Raw genomic sequence first — 18,175 nt, forward strand, 5'->3', positions numbered from 1 at the left:
TGTTTCCAGTACTCCAAGGATTAAAAGCATGTACTAGTCTTCAGACCCTTTGAAGAGTGCGATCCCTGATAGTTGAATACTTTGGTGTGAAAGGGACAAACTTAAAATATCGAAAGTAATTGCTTAAAGTTATTTCTTACGTCACTTTTTGGCTAGTTTGTTTGGCCTTACAAAGGAGAACACGCAAGTAGCATTACTTATTTAAAATCCAAAATATGGTTACTTGAGGTCTCACTCAACAATGTAGACTCAACAAGACAACTTTCGATTATTTATACGGAATTATTCTTTCTGTTCTTTACTTTCTAAAACAAACTCTCACCACTTCTTAGCCCTGTGTAATCTTGGAGGAGGGAAGTGCTGTTCATAAGGCTGGTCCAAGGCTGGTCTGATTTCTGAAGCTTGCTTGAGGGTCCAGTTAACTCTGCTTCATCCTGTAACCCTGGAGGAAGGGAGAGGCTGGCTGTGGAGTTTCAGCAAACTTTGCAGTCCCTGCGGTGGCATCAAGTTTATAAACCCTGTTTCCAGGTTCTTGGAGGAGGGCACTTCTCTTACTTTCTGTTGGGCACTGGTCACCTGGACACTCAGATTGCAGTTTCTCTCTTGCTTCTGCCAGTATCCAGTAGATGGCGTCAGTGTACAACAAATTTCTTCAGTGCTTCTCTTGGACGGAGGGTTTTTATGTTTGATTTGCTTCATGGATTGTATTTCAATATTAGCCCAAACTAATGGGAAGTTTCCCCATTTTATGAAATTTCTTCTAATATTTCAAAGTTAAACCCTGATTAGGTGCTTATCTTTTCCCTTCTTATGCTATACAATTCCTATCGTTTTACAAAGAAAAAAAATCCCTTTGGTCCTCTAAATCCGGTGGACACATGGTCCATACATACTTTTTCATTTCACGTCTTTCAGGGCTTATCAAATACATGAGACGCTACACTAGAGGAACAAGACACATTATTCAGATAGAGAGAGAGATGTATATCTGATAACTCTTTCCATTCCACTAGTAAAATCATCACTGAGAAAGTTTGCAGATTACAAAAATTGGAGGAGTGATAAATCGGGTTGCCACCCATCCAGATTTTACCCAGACAGTCTGGTTTCTGGCTTCTGTGTCCAGGTGCCATGACGGGTTGCCAGGAGCCTGGTTTTTGAGTGGAAAGTCCGGTCAAAAAGGGGTCCTGGCAGTCTCCAGTCAGATGTACTGACCGAACACCAAAAGCCTGGTTACCAAGATTATCATAATGGTCCCTCCTGGCCTTGGAATCTGACTTGATTCATAAGGAAGATGAATGTACTATTTCTGATTTGGAATGAAAGATATATGTTGGACATTGTAGGGTATCACTAAGTTTGACCTCTGGGACTTCTGGCTTTTTGGGTCTATTCCTAGCTGGTTTTAACTTACATTTTCTAAACTTCTCTCTGGTTCTTAATTCCTTGTAGCTAGACAATCAGGTGGGAATTCTTGCCACATACACCTCATGAAAGGTTCCTTTCTAAGGGTTTATTATAGCTTGAAGCCGACTCTTTGCTTTCCTGGGAATTGTGTAATTCAGTTTTAACTTAATTGATGCTCCCCAGTCAAGATGGCCCACCTGTTGTGATGTGCATCTTGAGTCCCACTCTCTCGCTCCAAGAAGCAGCTTAATTTTGGAACGTGCGTGGGGGGTGATTGGCAGTAATCCTGGTTATGAAGAGAAAAAGGTGCTTGCTTCCAGGTTTGTAAATGGAGAGGGCTATAGTAATCCACATTTGGGCATATTTGACATGTATACATTTTACAAGCATGTCACTTGTCCTTTTGTTTCTCAATTAACCCCTTACTGCTTTTTTCCTTGGTTAGTTCAGAACCATTATACTGTTAGGATGCTGTGTGAATGTTTATAATCTGTCAGAGCAGAATTCCCTGCAGAAGTGTTGATCTTTTCTGTCAAGTATCTGCACAGGTTCTGACGTTGGTACGCATTCTGTTTCCTTTCTGCTAGTTAAAGAGCTGGGGCGTAGAGGAACTTCAGAGGAGACTCTCAGCACTCGATCCCATGATGGAACAGGAAATTGAAGAGATCCGCCAGAAGTATCAGTCTAAACGGCAGCCAATCCTTGATGCCATCGAAGCCAAGAAACGTCGGCAACAGAACTTTTGAGAGCGCCACTGGTAGAATAAATGTCCACCCTCTGAAACAATCAGAACCTTGCTTTTATGACTACTACGCAGATTGATTTCTATTGAAATGTGTTAGCAAAGTAGGGAGCAAAACTTCTGCTCACTTATTTTTCCATAGCACCTTTCTGAACTCAGGAATGCCATTAAGTGGGACATCCTGATGGATGGATAATGGTATGTTTTAATGTTGGATATATTTAAAATAGAAAGTGTATTATTTCAGTTGTTACTGTTTTTAGATTAAACTTGTTTTAAAGCAGGGGAACAGATACAAATAAGACTAATGTTGGTTCATTTTCTTAATGTAACTTTCAGTAGTCCATTTTCTTCCTTTTGAATTTAATATGTACTGTGGTGTTTAACGGCTGCATCTCTTTTTTTTGTACAGGCTCAGTTTCAAACATTTTAACTGTCTTACTACTGTTAAGGTACCGTGGAAAGTGTTAGCAAATTGGAGAGGTCACTGAAAAGAGTAGACAAGAAGATGCAGAAACTATTCCCACCTTTGGAAAGGAACAAATCTTACTTTTTAAAAGCCTGTAATAAGCCCCATGCCTTACCCTGTGCGCTTTAAGCAAGTGTTTTTTGAGCCCGTAGCGTTGTCTTGTGTGTACTGTATAAATTAATACTGGTAGATTAAGCATGTTGCTGTGCTTCCATCAAATGCTATTCTGCAGTTTAAAAGCCTCACTGACTTAAACCAAAAACCAAGCAGAGTTCCAATGTAAAACAAAGCAGATGCTCCTTCATCTGCATCCTGGGAAATATCCTTCATTTAGTTCCTACTAGCATTGGAGTGCTAAAAAGTTGTGTGTGAACCCTCTCTTGGGAAATTAGATAGTTTTTGCTCCACGAAGGAGAGGATTTAAAAATATTTCACTAATTATGGTGATTTACAGGGATTTAAAATTTCAAGCTTCCATCTTTAGATGAAAAATTAATTGCATAATGTTTTACTTAGAGGTCAAGTACAGCAGAAAAGCTAAGCTGAAAATAAAGAGAGGTTACGCAAAAGATTAAACAACAATATATTGATGCCAGATGAGTTGGGCGACTGAAGTTCCAACTTAACCTGTTCTGCATTTAATATGGCTAAGATCAACCTCTTCCAGTTTTTCTGAACGCACTGATAAACAGTGTGTGTTCTGTCTGGGATAACTATGTAAAGTCTGCCTTTTTCATGGTATTAACGGGTTGTGGAAAATCACCAGACTGTGCATTTACCGTCAGTGTGCGTCAAGTTACCTTGAAATGATTTAATAAACTTACACTGACATGATAAAGAGCAAAACAGAAAAAGTAATCCAGGTATCTCCAGTTATAAATGCAGAGACCTAACAGTGAGTGTGCTGTGCATTGGCAGCAGTAGAGCAAAGCTAATGTTGGATTCGATTTTAGGATCCCCTTGTAGTTGTATCTAGTTATTCCACATAAGATGAAATGTTTGTAAAGAGCAACTATGTCAATTATTTTCTTTCTCTGATAGAGGGACTAGTTTTCATGTCATCCTTCTGAAACAGACCTTGGTACGACACACACAATTAAATACCAATGTCTCCTGAAATCAAATGCGTCTAGTAACAAGAGAGGTTCCTGTCATAGCTGGTAGAAGCATTATAGTTTTAGACCCGTTGTTTCTTGGGATTGTACCCTCAGCTGCTGTAAATCAATGAGCTCTGTTGGCATAGAAGGAGTCATGCCAATTTACACCCCTGAGGATCTGGCTTTTAACATCTTCAGTTTATTCCTCAGCTGCAAATAGAGCTAATATAACTGACTGTAAGAGCTCAGCAGCCTAGTCAGGCAGACTCTGGAAAGAAAGAGAGGCAGTCGGCAATGTGTTCTGGTACAACATGGGAACAATATTCCATGCGTACCCACATTAACCAGCTGTGGGGAAGTCATGATTTTTGATAGCCTCTAATCTTGCAAAAGTTTCTAGCATGAAGATCTTGAAAGAAACCAAGTAAATTGAGTTAAAAATCACTTCCACAGCACAAGCTAAATAATTTAAACCTCTGTTTTTGTTAGTAGATGACAATCTCTTAGCAATAAGAATCTGGCAATTTAAATGAACCATGCAGGCTAGTAAGCGCCTGTGTTGACAATACAGCACACTAATAATGCTGGACACAAACACACCATCTGCAGTACTTATTAAAAATTCATCCAATGTGTGTGTTTTCTCACTTAAAAATATTTATTAAAGATGTTCAAATGTTTTTTTTAGGGCTAGTGTTCATTACATTCCCTTGCTTAAATGAAGCTTCCAGTAACAAGATGCAATTTTTTAATTTTAAATACTGGATCATGGCTTAGTTACTTCTAGTACATACGGATTTTGCCTCTAGCATGATGCACATGTACAATATGAGTGACTTGGTAGCAAGCTAAGTGCATTGCTTACATGTCAAGAAGACCATTCTGTTAGGAATGGTTTGTCTTTGTACCATATTTACCACTGATAGACAAAACTTCTTTCAGCAACAGGAAGACATTGAGAAGCCCATGTTTTATTTAAAACACCTAAGTTGGGTTCTTGACTTCAATTTTCACTTTACTGAGTGCATAACTTGATTGCTATAATTGGTGCTTACAGCCTAATATAGTGTTAGTGAAATAACTTTCAAATATTTTTGGGTTCTTTTGCTGTGATTTTTTTTCATAGCCAACCATTTCAGTGAAAGTAAGAAGTGGTCCAATGGTTTAATTTTCTCTTAAATCTGCCTTTAATGCCCATAAGAGTTGAGGCCTACTACTAGATTTGCTACTCTGAGTTTGAACAAAAATGGGAATTTTTTCACCTTCAAGAATTTGTAATCTTAACTAGAGAAAACATTTCCCTTTTCAGATCCCCTGCAGGAGAGCCTCTCCTATGCTCACTCCTTAAATTCCTCCAGCTTGTGACAACTGAGGCTTATATCCTGAGGGAAGGCAATTCAGGCAACGTTTTTAAGCAAAATGTTCATTTAATTGTAAAATTATATTCACCTGCTTTATGGGTCCATATGCATTACTGAAAAGTGTTCTGGACAAACTGTCATCTTCACTTTCCAACCTGCAAAGATGCTGATGATATCAGTTACGTGAGACTTAATAATGTGAAGTTTGTAGCTTTAACTTTTTGTAACAAATTAGTGACACTGGCATAAAGTGCTGACTTGAAATGCTATTTTGTAAGAGCTGACTGTTTGTATATATTAGTATTGTCATTAGTTTGTATATGTATGAAATAGTGACTTATTGCATTTCCTTAAAGTTTGATACAGGAGATCTTGTTTGAATGATCTTGCTCAAATATCTTGCCTTATTTGTTCAAAATGACAAATAAACTGCCCTATATGAAAGTCACAATGCCTTGACTATTTATGGGGAATTTAAGTCTTAATTAGTACAGTATTTTCTTGCTTGAGTCATAAGCACCAGAAACATTGAAAAATCCTCCGATCTTTCAGAGCAGTTTTCTTAAGGGCAGGTTGTTTCAGAAATTGGTAACAAGATGTAGAACCTGTTGCCACTAGAGAACGGGTTGCAATCTATTCCTGTTCAGCAGTGGGTCCATAAATTAACCAGTGGATGACTCTTCAGTGGCCTAGGAATTGGGAGTTGAGTCCAGTTTCTATTGGACATTTTCTACAGAAATCAGTTAGCACCTTTTGTCAGTAGTCTCTACAGAAGTCAAGTGCGTATGGAGACAGAACTCATTCACTCTGAGGGGTACCTTACACTGTCCCAGCTGCTTGCTGTACCTCTTCTGTGCCTAGGACTTCACTCTTCAAACTACTTTCCCTTTGTGAAAGTAGACATAGGTGCTGGGGACTTAAGTGCTTGAAGCCCAGATTTTCAGTGCTACAAAACCCTGGCTCATCTGGCACCTAAACACTCTCCACCTGCATTTTTGCTGTACAAGTCCCATAGGCACCTAAATTTCTGCCTCTGGGCATGCAAACTACTGCTTCCCTCAAGTCATCTGGGCACCTCTCTCACGCTGTAGCTCCAGCATGATCCTCAAACCAGGTGAAGATGAGCACTCACCCAGGCTGTGGAAGAAGCAGGGGAATGCTTTAGCCAGGTAAAGTTATAACGGAAGCAGCAGGGGGACCACCACTGCCTCAAATGCCTTAGATGTCTAATCTGCTTGACTCCAGGAGAAGGGTTCATGGCTATGGTTTGCAAGCAAAACTAGGTGCCTCCCTCCAGCCCAGATTTAGATGCTTAACTCCTTGAGAGGGGCAGGGTTCAGGATACACTTCATCAGCACCTCCCCCTGGTTACTTAGCAGGCAGCTGCCTAAATTATGTTGGGTTTCTCAGACACCGCTCGCCAATGAAGAGGGGGCAGGGGGAGAATAGGGCACCTAGGCACAAATGCAGCTTTTGGGCATCTTAACTCGATGGAATCCACAAAGCCTGGGTATGGCCATGCTCAGCATCCCCGTGCTTGTTCTTTTGTGGTTCTGGGCCATTGGTGAGCGAGGGAAGAGTTTCTTTATCCAGCTTTATACTTTGTCCCCTGCGGAAGACCTGGGTCTGCCCTCCTTAGTTTTGTTTTACAGTTTCTGTAAGGAAATGGGCTGGAAGATGGACATATTAGATATACAGAGTTTATAAACTACACACTAACCGAGTGGGTCCTCTATCTCTGTAGAGCTGAATGAAATAATTGTTGGGGGAAGGGGAAGGGTTGTATCTGAATATTGGGTCATTTAAAAACACGGGGAGCTAACTCATAATTCCTGAGAGCTTGAAATTTGAGTTAACAGTAAATTAAAGAAACAGTGCCATCCTTCTCTGCCAGTGCACTCTGTATTCTACACTATTTCCTTGAACTGCTGCTGGAAAATCTATACTGGAAGGATGACAAAGTGAAGCAGAAGAAATTGAATTGATGCCGGATGCAGAGGAGTCCTCTTCGGTTAGCCATGCTGGAAGAAATTAAATTAGGTCAGAGCATTTAAACACAATTCCTGAATTAAAGAAGAGTGGGGGACACTGTAGGTATTACAGCAAAATGACTAATGCCTGGAAATGGGGTATAGCATTGGCCTATTCAGAACACAGGTTACTGGCACATTTTGGAAGGGCAGAATGAAGATAGGAGTTGTGTAACTTCTGCTGTAGCACTGACATCACCTTTGAACTGTTGTGTGTCTCAAATATTGACTAGTTCATGTGCATAGGGTTAATCTAGGAGCATCATGCGCATTGCAAAAATAGCTATGGATGGCAAAGTATATAGCTAGCAAAGGTTCAAGAGTGCACAAGAAGCTGCATGAGCCAGGGGCTGGTACTTCGACCATCTGCCCCTGAGCTTTGTCCCATGTAAATGGGAAATATCTAGCAAGGTGGGTAGTTATAACACCTGCAGGGGGGGCCCTCTCTCCCCCTCCTGTGCATATAAAACAAATAGCACAACCTAGCAGTTTAGTGAGATTTGAAGGAGGTATAAATTAAATGTAAACTCCCAGGACTGTTAATGCTGCCCTAACAGGAAAACCGTCATTTTCTTTAACCTTTCGATAAGTTCCTGAGGCCACATTCGAATAGTGAGCTGGGAAGTCTTGCACATGAGTTCTGTGAAGGGATGAGAGCCCAGGTCTCCTGGTTCAAATACTGACCTGGGTAGTTCAGCATTTCATTGGGTGTCACAGGAGGAAAGGGCCACAGGATGGTCCTATTCCCAGTCATCCCTCCAATCTCACTTCATCCCTTTTGCTCTTGTTTACCAGCCCGAAGGCTAGAATCAGGCTATAGAAACAATGTTTGACAACGCTTCCATCCTCCTCTTGGATCCAGCTATTTTTGTGCCAGAAGGAGAACAAAACCCACCTTTGCTCTGGTGAACAAACACAAAAAGCACGATCAGCAGAAATATCCTCAACCTCCCAAAATGCCAGTCAGCTACTTCGAAGCACAAATTGATTTAATCCCTGTTAAGTGGTTCAAGTCCAAGCAGACAGCCAGTTTTTGTTTCAAATATGAATGGAATTTGGCTCCCCCTGCACTCCCAGCCCATTCCACTTCACCACTCTCCCCATAAAATAAATATGCTACGGCTGCATGGACACCAGAAGCCCCATCACCATCCTTTATTGCAGCATCCTTTGCCGGCTACTTGATTGGTCAATGCAGCTGAATGGCATAACCCTGAGCCTCCCTCCTTTTAATAAGTGGCGTGTTAAAGTAGGGGATGTCCTGATCACTGAAAAAGTTGAACTATAAGAATTACTTATGTTCCACCACCGCAGCCACTTAGCTACCATTCACGGAATATAGGAATGATCCTGCTACAAATAAGCCAAAGACTTACCAACTTTTCCCTTTATTAATAAGTAAAAGTTTGTTACAAGGAGGAGGAAGGAAAACAATTTTTCTTAACCTGAGGATAGGACAGGAAGCAATGGTCTTAAATTGCAGCAAGGGAGGTTTAGGTTGGACATAGGAAAAACTTCCTAACTGTCAGGGTGGTTAAACACTGGAATAAATTGCCTAGGGAGGATGTGGAATCTCCATAATTGAAGATTTTTAAGAGCCGGTTAGACAAACACCTGTCAGGAACGGTCTAGATAACACTGGTCTACAATTTTTGAGAAGTCGTCTGCTTCAGAAATAAAATGTGCTATTTATTATGTATTTTGATGTGCTGAATTCAAATATGACAATTAAAACAATTGATTGGCTACTGTTTCTAAGATATTTAAGTTTTTACATTTTATGTCTATGTATATTGTGTAGATAGAGTTTTAATCATAAATTGTAAACCTAGGTCTTTTCATGTGTTTATGGTTGCTTTACATGATAATAATATTTCACCTGCCAGGAGATTCCACTGCTGTAGTCTGGAGCCCAACAGCTCTGCCTTACTCTTGGGTAGTTCTAAATCCCTGACAAGGTCACTCAGTTCACCTTGTGTTATGAGGTGTGGTTCAGAGGTGGAGGATGGGAGAAAATGTGGGTCCTGTGACATTGATGTTTCAGGACCAGAAGTTTCATCCTCTTCCTCTTCCTCGTCTGACTCAAGTGAGAATGATTCTGGTGCATCAGGAACCGGCAGTCCTTCTCCGTGGGGTACTGGGCGTATAGCTGATGGAATGTTTGGATAATGCACAGTCCACTTTTTCTTCTTTGACACACCTTTCCCAACTGGAGGCACCATGCAGAAGTAACAATTGCTGGTATGATCTGTTGGCTCTCTCTCCAAATCATTGGCACTGCAAATGGCATAGATTTCCTTTTCCTGTTCAACCACTGTGAAGATTTGTTGCACAAGTGTTGCAGCATATGTGTGGGGCCCACCTCTTGTCCTGATCTCCAGTTTTGTAGCCAAAATAAAGGTGATAGGCTTTCTTAACCATAGTGATTATACTGCGCTTTTGTGATACAAAAGTCACTTCACCACAAACATAGCAGAAGTTATCTGCATTGTTCACACAAGTACGAGGCATTTCTGCTCACTTTGGCTAAACAGAAATGTGTCCCTTTGCAAAATCAAACACTGACAAATAAGAGAGCACGACACTGTATGATTTCTAGAGCTGATATAGGGCAATTTGTTCAGCAGAGTGATGTAAGCTTCGTTATGATTGCATCATCCATGTCTTCTAGGAATAACATGATGCAATTCATATCATGTATGACGCAATACCAGCTTCAGATTGCATCATTCATTGTTTTGCCTAAAAAGCAAGTACTGTCCAAACCCAGCCATAGATCCTGTCAAAGATGTATTTCAGTCATTTCTGGTTTAAATTGAGATCCCTTCCCTTTATAACTCACTTATCCTCCGCCATTCCCAAGTCAAGGGTCGTATATACTGACCCAATAGCATATCTTGAAAACTAGAGCCAATCAACAATTTTAAGCATCATTTTCGTTCTCAGTGACCCAGAATTAGTAAAGTTTGACTACATTTATTTCAGAAGCATTTTGGCTGTAGAGCAGTGTAATTAGTCCTGCCATGAGTACAGGGGACTGGACTAGATGACTTCGAGGTCCCTTCCAGTTCTATGATTTGGAACTGTCTAACATCTTGATGGACTCATGATTTGATTGCATGCATGTTTGTTGGAATGCAGTGTCCCGCTCTGTCTGCTCCCTTATTTGTATTATTGTCATTGTGCTTTTTCTCTGTATTGAAAATTTATACCTAATAGCTCAAAATTCTTCCTAGTAGCTAGTTCCTTAGTAGCTTAATCCTATGGTTGATCCAACAATCTCAAAGAGAGAACTTTAAATCTAGTCAAAAAATTAAGAGTGGTTTTAATTAAATTTGTTACTAATGCTTATAATGCAATTACTCATGTCATGGATATAAAACTGGACATGCAAACATGCATGTGGGAGGATTCCCTTAAAACTAGAAGACTGAGTGAATATTTGTATTAAAACTATATCGCAATAAATGCAAAATTTAAAGTATAACATTGTTTCTTGACTGATGGCTTTTTGGAGTCCAAAAAGCCACTATTGGAGATAAAATACAGACAACATACTGATTTAATATCTATACCATGGAATTGTGTAAGACTACAAAAATACTGGGGGAAGATATACAAACAGCAAATGGACTGTGGGAGAACTGAACATTTTTCCACTGCATCCAAAGATGTTCTTTTGGAGATTCTTTCTGAAGATTGCTGTTTCTCAAAGAAATTTCTATATTCTCATGCAATCTTATGTATTGCACAGCAATGGAAACGAAAAAAGACCCCAGTGTTACAGGCATGGATTTCAGCCGTCTCCAGCACACCACCACTGAAGAGCTAGTTCAGAAACTGAGATACAATTTTTACAAAATTAAAGAGTCCTGAGCTAGGGACAATGGTATAAAATGGACTCTTCCCCTGCATGCACAATGAATCAAGTCAGCTACAGAACACACTCATCTGCAAAGAGCTACTTGTTTATCTGCATGAGCTCTACCAGAATCGCTAGGATATTTCCATTATATGCACATTGCAAAAACAAGCTGTAAAGAGCACCGGGTCCTCCCGACCATCTGTTGTGATTTTACAATAAAATTTTCCTATTTATTTTATGTTTGCACTCCCCTCTTGCTGTGTGAAAAGCTCACAAAAACAAGAGAAATCCAACAGACTACACACAAAATGCTATCAAATGCATAAAGCAAATAAACTGCAAAAATATTTTCCTTTAGCAGAATTTTCTATATTAGTGAGGCTAATTCATAATTTTATCATGAGGCTGGAGAGACCTGATGTCTTACTTAAAACCCTAGGACTTAGAGAGACATGACTAAGAGAATCTCAGCTTTCATATTAAAGAGTTTCTACCCTCAATGCTGTAGAGAAAAGTCTGGTGCTGTGACCCAACTGTAATAATTTAAAGGCTCAAAAAAAAAAAAAAATAACCCCAAATGTTTGGGATTTGCATGTTTTTACTCTCATGAGTTTTTGGGGGGCCCGACTCATAGTTTTTGAACATTTGTGGTAGGTAATATAGTGACAAAAGTAGATAATTAAATTAACTCTCCTTTTATTCTTAGTTTTATAATCTTTAGCTTGAAGAAAACACTTAATCAGATTACCTTTTCTTCATCATCATCATCTCAAGGCAAACTAATAAATAGCATCAATCATTTTTTCTCAGCCTGGAGAGCAGCTTTTGTAGCAACAACTTGATAAAGTGTTTAATTGGTTTACCTACAGTACCACATGAAAATACAATCATTCTTATGAAAAGTGATTAGGGAATTTGATTAGCAAGATTATGAAGACTGCACCATCATGTCAATGTTCACTTAAGGGGTCCCATGAAAGCGAGTGAGTCTGCTACTGTTCTTACAAATTATGCTTTCAATCCTAGAGCCGTTTTTTGCAGCCTTCTTTTGCACTTGGATTCACACAGTGAAGCAGGGTTGGTAACACAATGGGCTCTAATCACTTATTTCTTTGAGTGACACAGTCCAACCTTTATGCTCTGGCTTCTTTCCAGCTCTGACAAACTCTAGCACAAGTTTTATCTCATGCGCTAGCCATTCGGATTTCCCAATAGGCTTCCAATCCTGATGTAATTACTTAGTAATACAACTCCTTGCATCATCACAAAGAGCTGGAGAGGCTCAAATCATCCTAATCTTCAATCTCATTCGGTGGTTCTTAATTGAGCAAAGTGCCCTTTGAAGACAATGGTGGTTTTGCTCAATTGTGGGCTGCAGAATTTGCCCCAGGTGTTACTAGTTTTGCTCTATAACTAGGGTTCAGACAGGTTTTCCATTAGAAACTCTGGTAAAGAGAGGGTAGCATTGTCATTTCATAGAGCACAGTGGGCTGGAATTGAAACAAGGTGTTTTTAGATATAATTTTTTTCTAGCTGTTAAGTAGGTGAAAATTAAATCCCAGTTTGTTGCTAATCATTTGGTCAATTCTAGCCAAAAAGACCAGCTTGATAACTCTTTAAACAGAAGAAGCCTATACATGGCAATTCCTTCCCGTCAGAGTATCAGGAATCACTCCAGCCCTGCTGAGTTTGTCATTTGAGCTGTCTGCCTGGAACATTTCAAGGCCAAGGAGTCAATGTCAATGCAGAGAGTCTCCTAGGAGAAGAGGGTGGGTTTTGGTTTTTGGAAAGCAGCAATGGCTACTTCAGAGATACAGCTGATTGATTCTACCAACTATAAAATGCCAGCAGCAAAAAGGTATGCTGGGGAAAAGTTCCTATAAAAGAGGGCAAGCGTGCGCTATAAAGCATGAGTAGGAAGGTATTCTTAGTGGATTGTTATATCACAGTTACAAAGTGGGGTTGCTGATAGCTACACCATCCAATGACCTGTGAGGATTAACTGTTTGATGCTTGTGCAGTTCTCGGAGGGTATAAAGCACTATCTGAGTGCAAGGTCATTGTTCCCAACCTATAAGCAAGATGGACCATGTTGGGTTTTCTGACTCTTGTTAAAAGCAGGGGTGACCAAATGCAGCCTGTGCATTACACAGCTTGGCTTGTAGCCTCTTTCATCTTGGATATGGTGATGCTGGCATGGAGGCTACAGGGCCTGGCTTGCCAATGCTCAACATGCATCCCAGCAGCCTGTCTGGGACCTGGGTGTGATGTTGTGCAGTCTATATGGTTTTATAAAAATAGGATAAGTGAATATAATGTAACTGGGATATGCTTCATGCGAAAGGTCTCTTGTAAGGTATCATTACAAAGTTTATAATCTACTGAGTGTGATCATCCTATTTGTATAAATGTACCACTCTTGTATCTAAAACTAGAAATATGAACTATAATTCTGAGGGCCTATTGTCATTATGCAAAGTGGGGGCCATTAATGATGGTTTGGAATCTTGATGACTCCAATTAACCAGGACAATTGTCTGGAGATGGCTGTGTTTTACCTGTGAGTCTTCTTGTATATGTGTGTGCTGGCAAGGGGGTAATGAAGTCTTGCAGTGACATGTAATCATGTCACCTGAATTGGAATCCATCTTTAACCTGGTGCTTTTCCAGTCAGGATGGGTGGAAAAGGGCTCCTGCTGTATGCAAAAGATCTATAAAAGGGGTGGGACAGAACAAGAGGAGGAGAGAGGAGCCATCATGAAGAATCCCCTAGCTCCCACCTGAGCTGGAACAAGAGCTGTACCGGGGAAAGAATTGTACCCAGGCCTGGAAGGCGTCCAGTCTGAGGAAGGAAGAAAAAAAAATTACTGAAGCATCTCTGAGGGTGAGATTATCTGTATTCAGTTTGATTAGACATAGATTTGCACATTTTATTTTATTTTGCTTGGTGACTTACTTTGTTCTATCTGTTACTACCTGAAACCACTTAAATCCTACTTTTTGTATTTAATAAAATCACTTTTTACTTATTAACTCAGTATGTATTAATACCTGGGGGAGCAAACAACTGTGCATCTCTCTTTATCAATGTTATAGAGGGCAAACAATTTATGAGTTTACCCTGTATAAGTTTTATACAGGGTAAAAGGGATTTATTTGGGTTTAGACCCCATTGAGAGTTGGGCATCTGAGTGTTAAACAAGCACACTTCTGTGAGCTGCTTCTAGGTAAACTTGCAGATTTGGGGCAAGTAATTCAGACCCTGGGTCTGTGCTGGAACAGACGGGAGCGTCTGGCTCAGCAAGACAGGGTGCTGGAGTCCTGAGCTGGCAGGGAAGGCGGGGGGAAGTAGTAGTCTTGGCACATCAGGTGGCAGCTCCCAGGGGGCTTCTGTGATCCAACCTGTCACACTGGGATTTTCCATGAGCTACACCTTCATAGAAAAGAAAGTAGCTGCCCTTCTGCTCCATTGTGTGATGGATCCTTTGTCTCTTCCTCAGTAGCACACAGCCTCTTAAACCACAACCCTGCAAATTGCTTCTTTTGTTTCCAACAGCTTCTGATAGGCCTGTGAAGTCAGAACAGCCTTTTCATGGGTTGAGGGAGGCAGAGTTCAAATGGGGCTTGCTTTATGCCTAGGAAATGCAACATTAAAAATTAATGTTAAGGATCCTTTCTATGCATTTCTCACACCCAGTTAGTTGCCTGGCACACGTTCACTCCTATTCACAAGGCTTTGGAACTGCTAATCCATGATTTCACATCCCGAAGATAGTTCATTAAACTGGCTGTGTAGTAAGTGTAAATTAATGGTGGGGAGCATGATCCTAAATTTACCAAGAGGTAAAATCCAAGTGTCTCAGCAATGCTTAAGGTCCCTTAGCCAGCCTTCCAGGGGAAAGGCAATGGGAGAGGCACAGTTACTTCAGCTGCCCTAGGAGAGCTCTCAGGGTGTTAACTCCACTGTACAGGTATATCCATGCTTGGGCTGAGAAAGCACGTCTCATTCCAAACAGCTTGGGGTGTGTGGTGAGTCTGTGTAGCGAGGAGGTATGGCAGGAAGACTAGGACAAAAGGGCAGGGGGAAATTAATCCAATCAGGACTAGGGCCCAGATCCTCCAGGCTATTTAGATGCCAGCAACAGACACCTCACTCTGTTCCAGCCCCCTGATGTTCCCTTATAAATACTCACAAATGCCTAAGGTGGCTTTTAAAGGAGCTTATCACAAGCCCTCTCCAACGGCCCTCTCTCTGCAAATCAGGATTCAGACCCGGCTACTAAGTGGTAAACAACAAGGCATTGCCATGAATATGCTGGTTTGCTGTGTCCACTGGAAGTAGTTGTGGAAATAGGAAGTTTGCCCCCGGCTATTGAAGTTTCAGCCAACCTAACGGTCCCAGCCCAAACAAGCCAATTTAATTTTGCATAACATTAAAGCTCTGAGCTACCCCAGAAAGAGAACCAGGTTGCAGAGTGGGTCACTTAGATCTTTAATAAAATATACAGTTTGCATTCCATGCATAGATATAAAATTACTTTACATGCTTTAATTATTTGCATAATTATTTCAATTAACACAGTTTTCACATTTAAATACATTTTGCTACTGGAATATTTAAGGAGTGAAGGGAAACCCCTTCCTTTACTGTGTAGCAGGAGTTGGTAGACTCCCAGAGCAGAAGGGTAATTCCTCAGTGATCACTTCTCACTGAGAGAAGGAGTGAGGCTTGGATCACAGCTATGTTGATTTCTTGATACTGGAAGACTCCGATGAATAATATCAGTGTCTAGCTACCTTTCATCCCTCAATCCCTCTTGGAACCAGTTTACAATGCACCCCATGTTGTCCTTCCTGCAGTGGAGTTGAAAGGACTAAACAGCTGTTTCTCTTCTAACTCTTCTCTCTGAGCAGCTGCTCCTATGTTGGCGTGTTGCTGAGAGCTGCCATCCCCACAGCTGAATGAAAATCGGGTGTTGTTGACAGGGGTTTTAGGCCCAGATTTTCACACATGCACAGGCACAAGTGTGCACATGCACATTTGATTCCTTTGAATTAGCAGCTGTGTGCCCATGTGCACTACCCTAGCTGCGTGCATAGATGGCCAGTCGGGACATCTCACTGCAGAAACTACACACCTAGGTTATTCATCTGCACAGATACGATAACCTGGACTTCATTGGATTTGTGACCATATTATGTTCTTAGACCTTTAAATGATGGAGCATCCACATTGTCCTCCAAAAACCAGTCTTTTAAATATATTTCACTATTCCAACTAATACTCAGTTTCAAACTAGAAAGCCTGGGATAAGAAAAATATCTATGTGATTAACACTCAGCCAGGAGCTCTTCTAACAGCAACCCTAATAGGAAACCCCTTTGTGTGTCCATTTGATCCCTCGGTCTGCAGCCTTTGCTGTATTTCCTGTCTGGTCAGTAATCTGCAACATCCTAGCACCTAAAGTGATTCTAGGCTTGAGCTCAGGGCAGCTCCCTGTACTGCTGAACTCAAACTCAACAGGCCAAGTCCTCAGTCCCCCTCTCTGGTAGCTGAGAGGGGAATTCTGGCACCTACTCCGAGCTCCCTCCTCTCTACCACTGTAAGGAGCTGGACGGGATGTGACACTCCAGCAGTCTCTAGCTGGCAGAGTGGTCCCTGCTGGACCAGTCCCCAGCCCATCCTGGGATCAGGGGAGCAGAGAGGTGGCTCAAAATCACCTTTCCCAGCTCCTCATGTCCCACACTGAGCCCAGCTCAGTCAGACCCAAAGATACAGCTCAATATTTACAGCCTTTGTTTCTGCAGCAAGAAAGCTGCCTATTAAAACCCAGCATCCTTGGCCTCTACATGAAGAGTCCCCTCTCTACAGGGCTCTGCTTGGTTTCCAGGGAAACACCCTCTCCCCAGCATCAAGGTGCACAGATACTATGGTGATCAGGGACCATAAAGGGGGAAGCAGATTCCACAGCCAAAGAGCCCCTGCAGCAATGGTTCATTCACAAGTAGATGGTGAGAGCTCAGCTAGCAATTGGTCCCAGGATTTAGAAGGAGCCTTGGCAGGGAGCCCAGGACCATGCACTATGGATGGTAATAAATTAAAATCAGAACATCTCAGTTTAAAACCAACCACCACCACCACTTATTAATTCTAATGCGTCCCAAGGTCTAGTCTTGTCGCTTTCCCCTTTAGTTCTAACCCGCTTTTCCTCATCTCGGGTGGCTGCAGGGTGATTAAATCAGCCCTAGAAGTCAATATTGAAGGTTAATGTAATGTAATTTTTTCAGCAGAGGCCACAGAAACATAAATTGGCTGTGGCTACAAGAAAATTTTTAGAGCTTTGACCTTCCCAATGCCCCTCCCCTTGTCCCCTGGCCATACTGCAATAGTGGCTCAGACATGATGCTTATTGGTCTGCTCCAGTGGAGGGCATGCAATCGAAGCATTTCTATTTGCATATAATTCATTTATAACATTAAGGGCAGATTTTCAAAGCCTATAGCTAAGCAATTGCAGGCCTGATTGGCACAGGCATTTCCTTTAACTCAGGTCACTGCAAACACAAATGGCCACCTCTGGTCACCTGCACAACCAATGACCCAATCTGCACAGATGTGTTATCACTCACACACACACACACGCACACACACCTTGCATGTGCAAGTAGATTGCTAACTGTTAGCAAAAGCAGCCTGCACATCTTCCTACACTCAGTGTGGAGTAGCACAGCAGTGTCATTCCATCCCTACCCACCTCCACCTTCTAAGCTTTGCACAATACTCGTTGCCCTTGGACAGAAATAGGGCAACTAACCTAGCAGCCGAGCAATGCTGAGCTGTGGTTTGTGTGATAAAGCCTCCTGCTTTGCAGCAATACAGGTCAAGGAATGTCCTAAAAATCAGGTTGTGTTTGGTTTTTAAATCTTTTGGAGGTTTCCCAAATTCCTCCCGTCTCTGTAGGCACCTGGGCTGCCTAGAAGCTACTTTTGCACTTGAGAAAGATGATTGTCTCCGTGTCCAGTGCAAACATGACACCCTTCCAGAGCATTAGAAGGGAGCAAATCCAATTTGTTTAGAGGGAGTTAGCATTTCCCTCTGGTTACAGGAGGGCAGAGGAGCTCTAGAATAGCTATTTTCTGCACTTAACTACCATGGGTAAGAGCCTCAGTTGATGTAAATCAATGACGTTCCTCTGAACTCAAGG

At 41.4% G+C, this 18,175-nt stretch overlaps 1 protein-coding gene across 1 annotated transcript in view; it reads left to right on the forward strand.

Annotated features, from left to right (window-relative positions):
* Positions 1-5,524, forward strand: part of STK4 (serine/threonine kinase 4) — a 73,780-nt gene extending 68,256 nt beyond the window's left edge. The window contains exon 11 of the mRNA XM_034787309.1: positions 1,995-5,524. Coding sequence (XP_034643200.1) covers positions 1,995-2,153 — 159 coding nt within the window. The 3' untranslated portion in view covers positions 2,154-5,524. The remainder of the gene's footprint in view (positions 1-1,994) is intronic.
* Positions 5,525-18,175: the final 12,651 nt, after the last annotated feature.

The sequence above is a fragment of the Trachemys scripta genome, chromosome 12 (genome assembly GCF_013100865.1).
Source record: "Trachemys scripta elegans isolate TJP31775 chromosome 12, CAS_Tse_1.0, whole genome shotgun sequence".
In the NCBI taxonomy this organism is placed as follows: Eukaryota; Metazoa; Chordata; order Testudines; family Emydidae; genus Trachemys; species Trachemys scripta.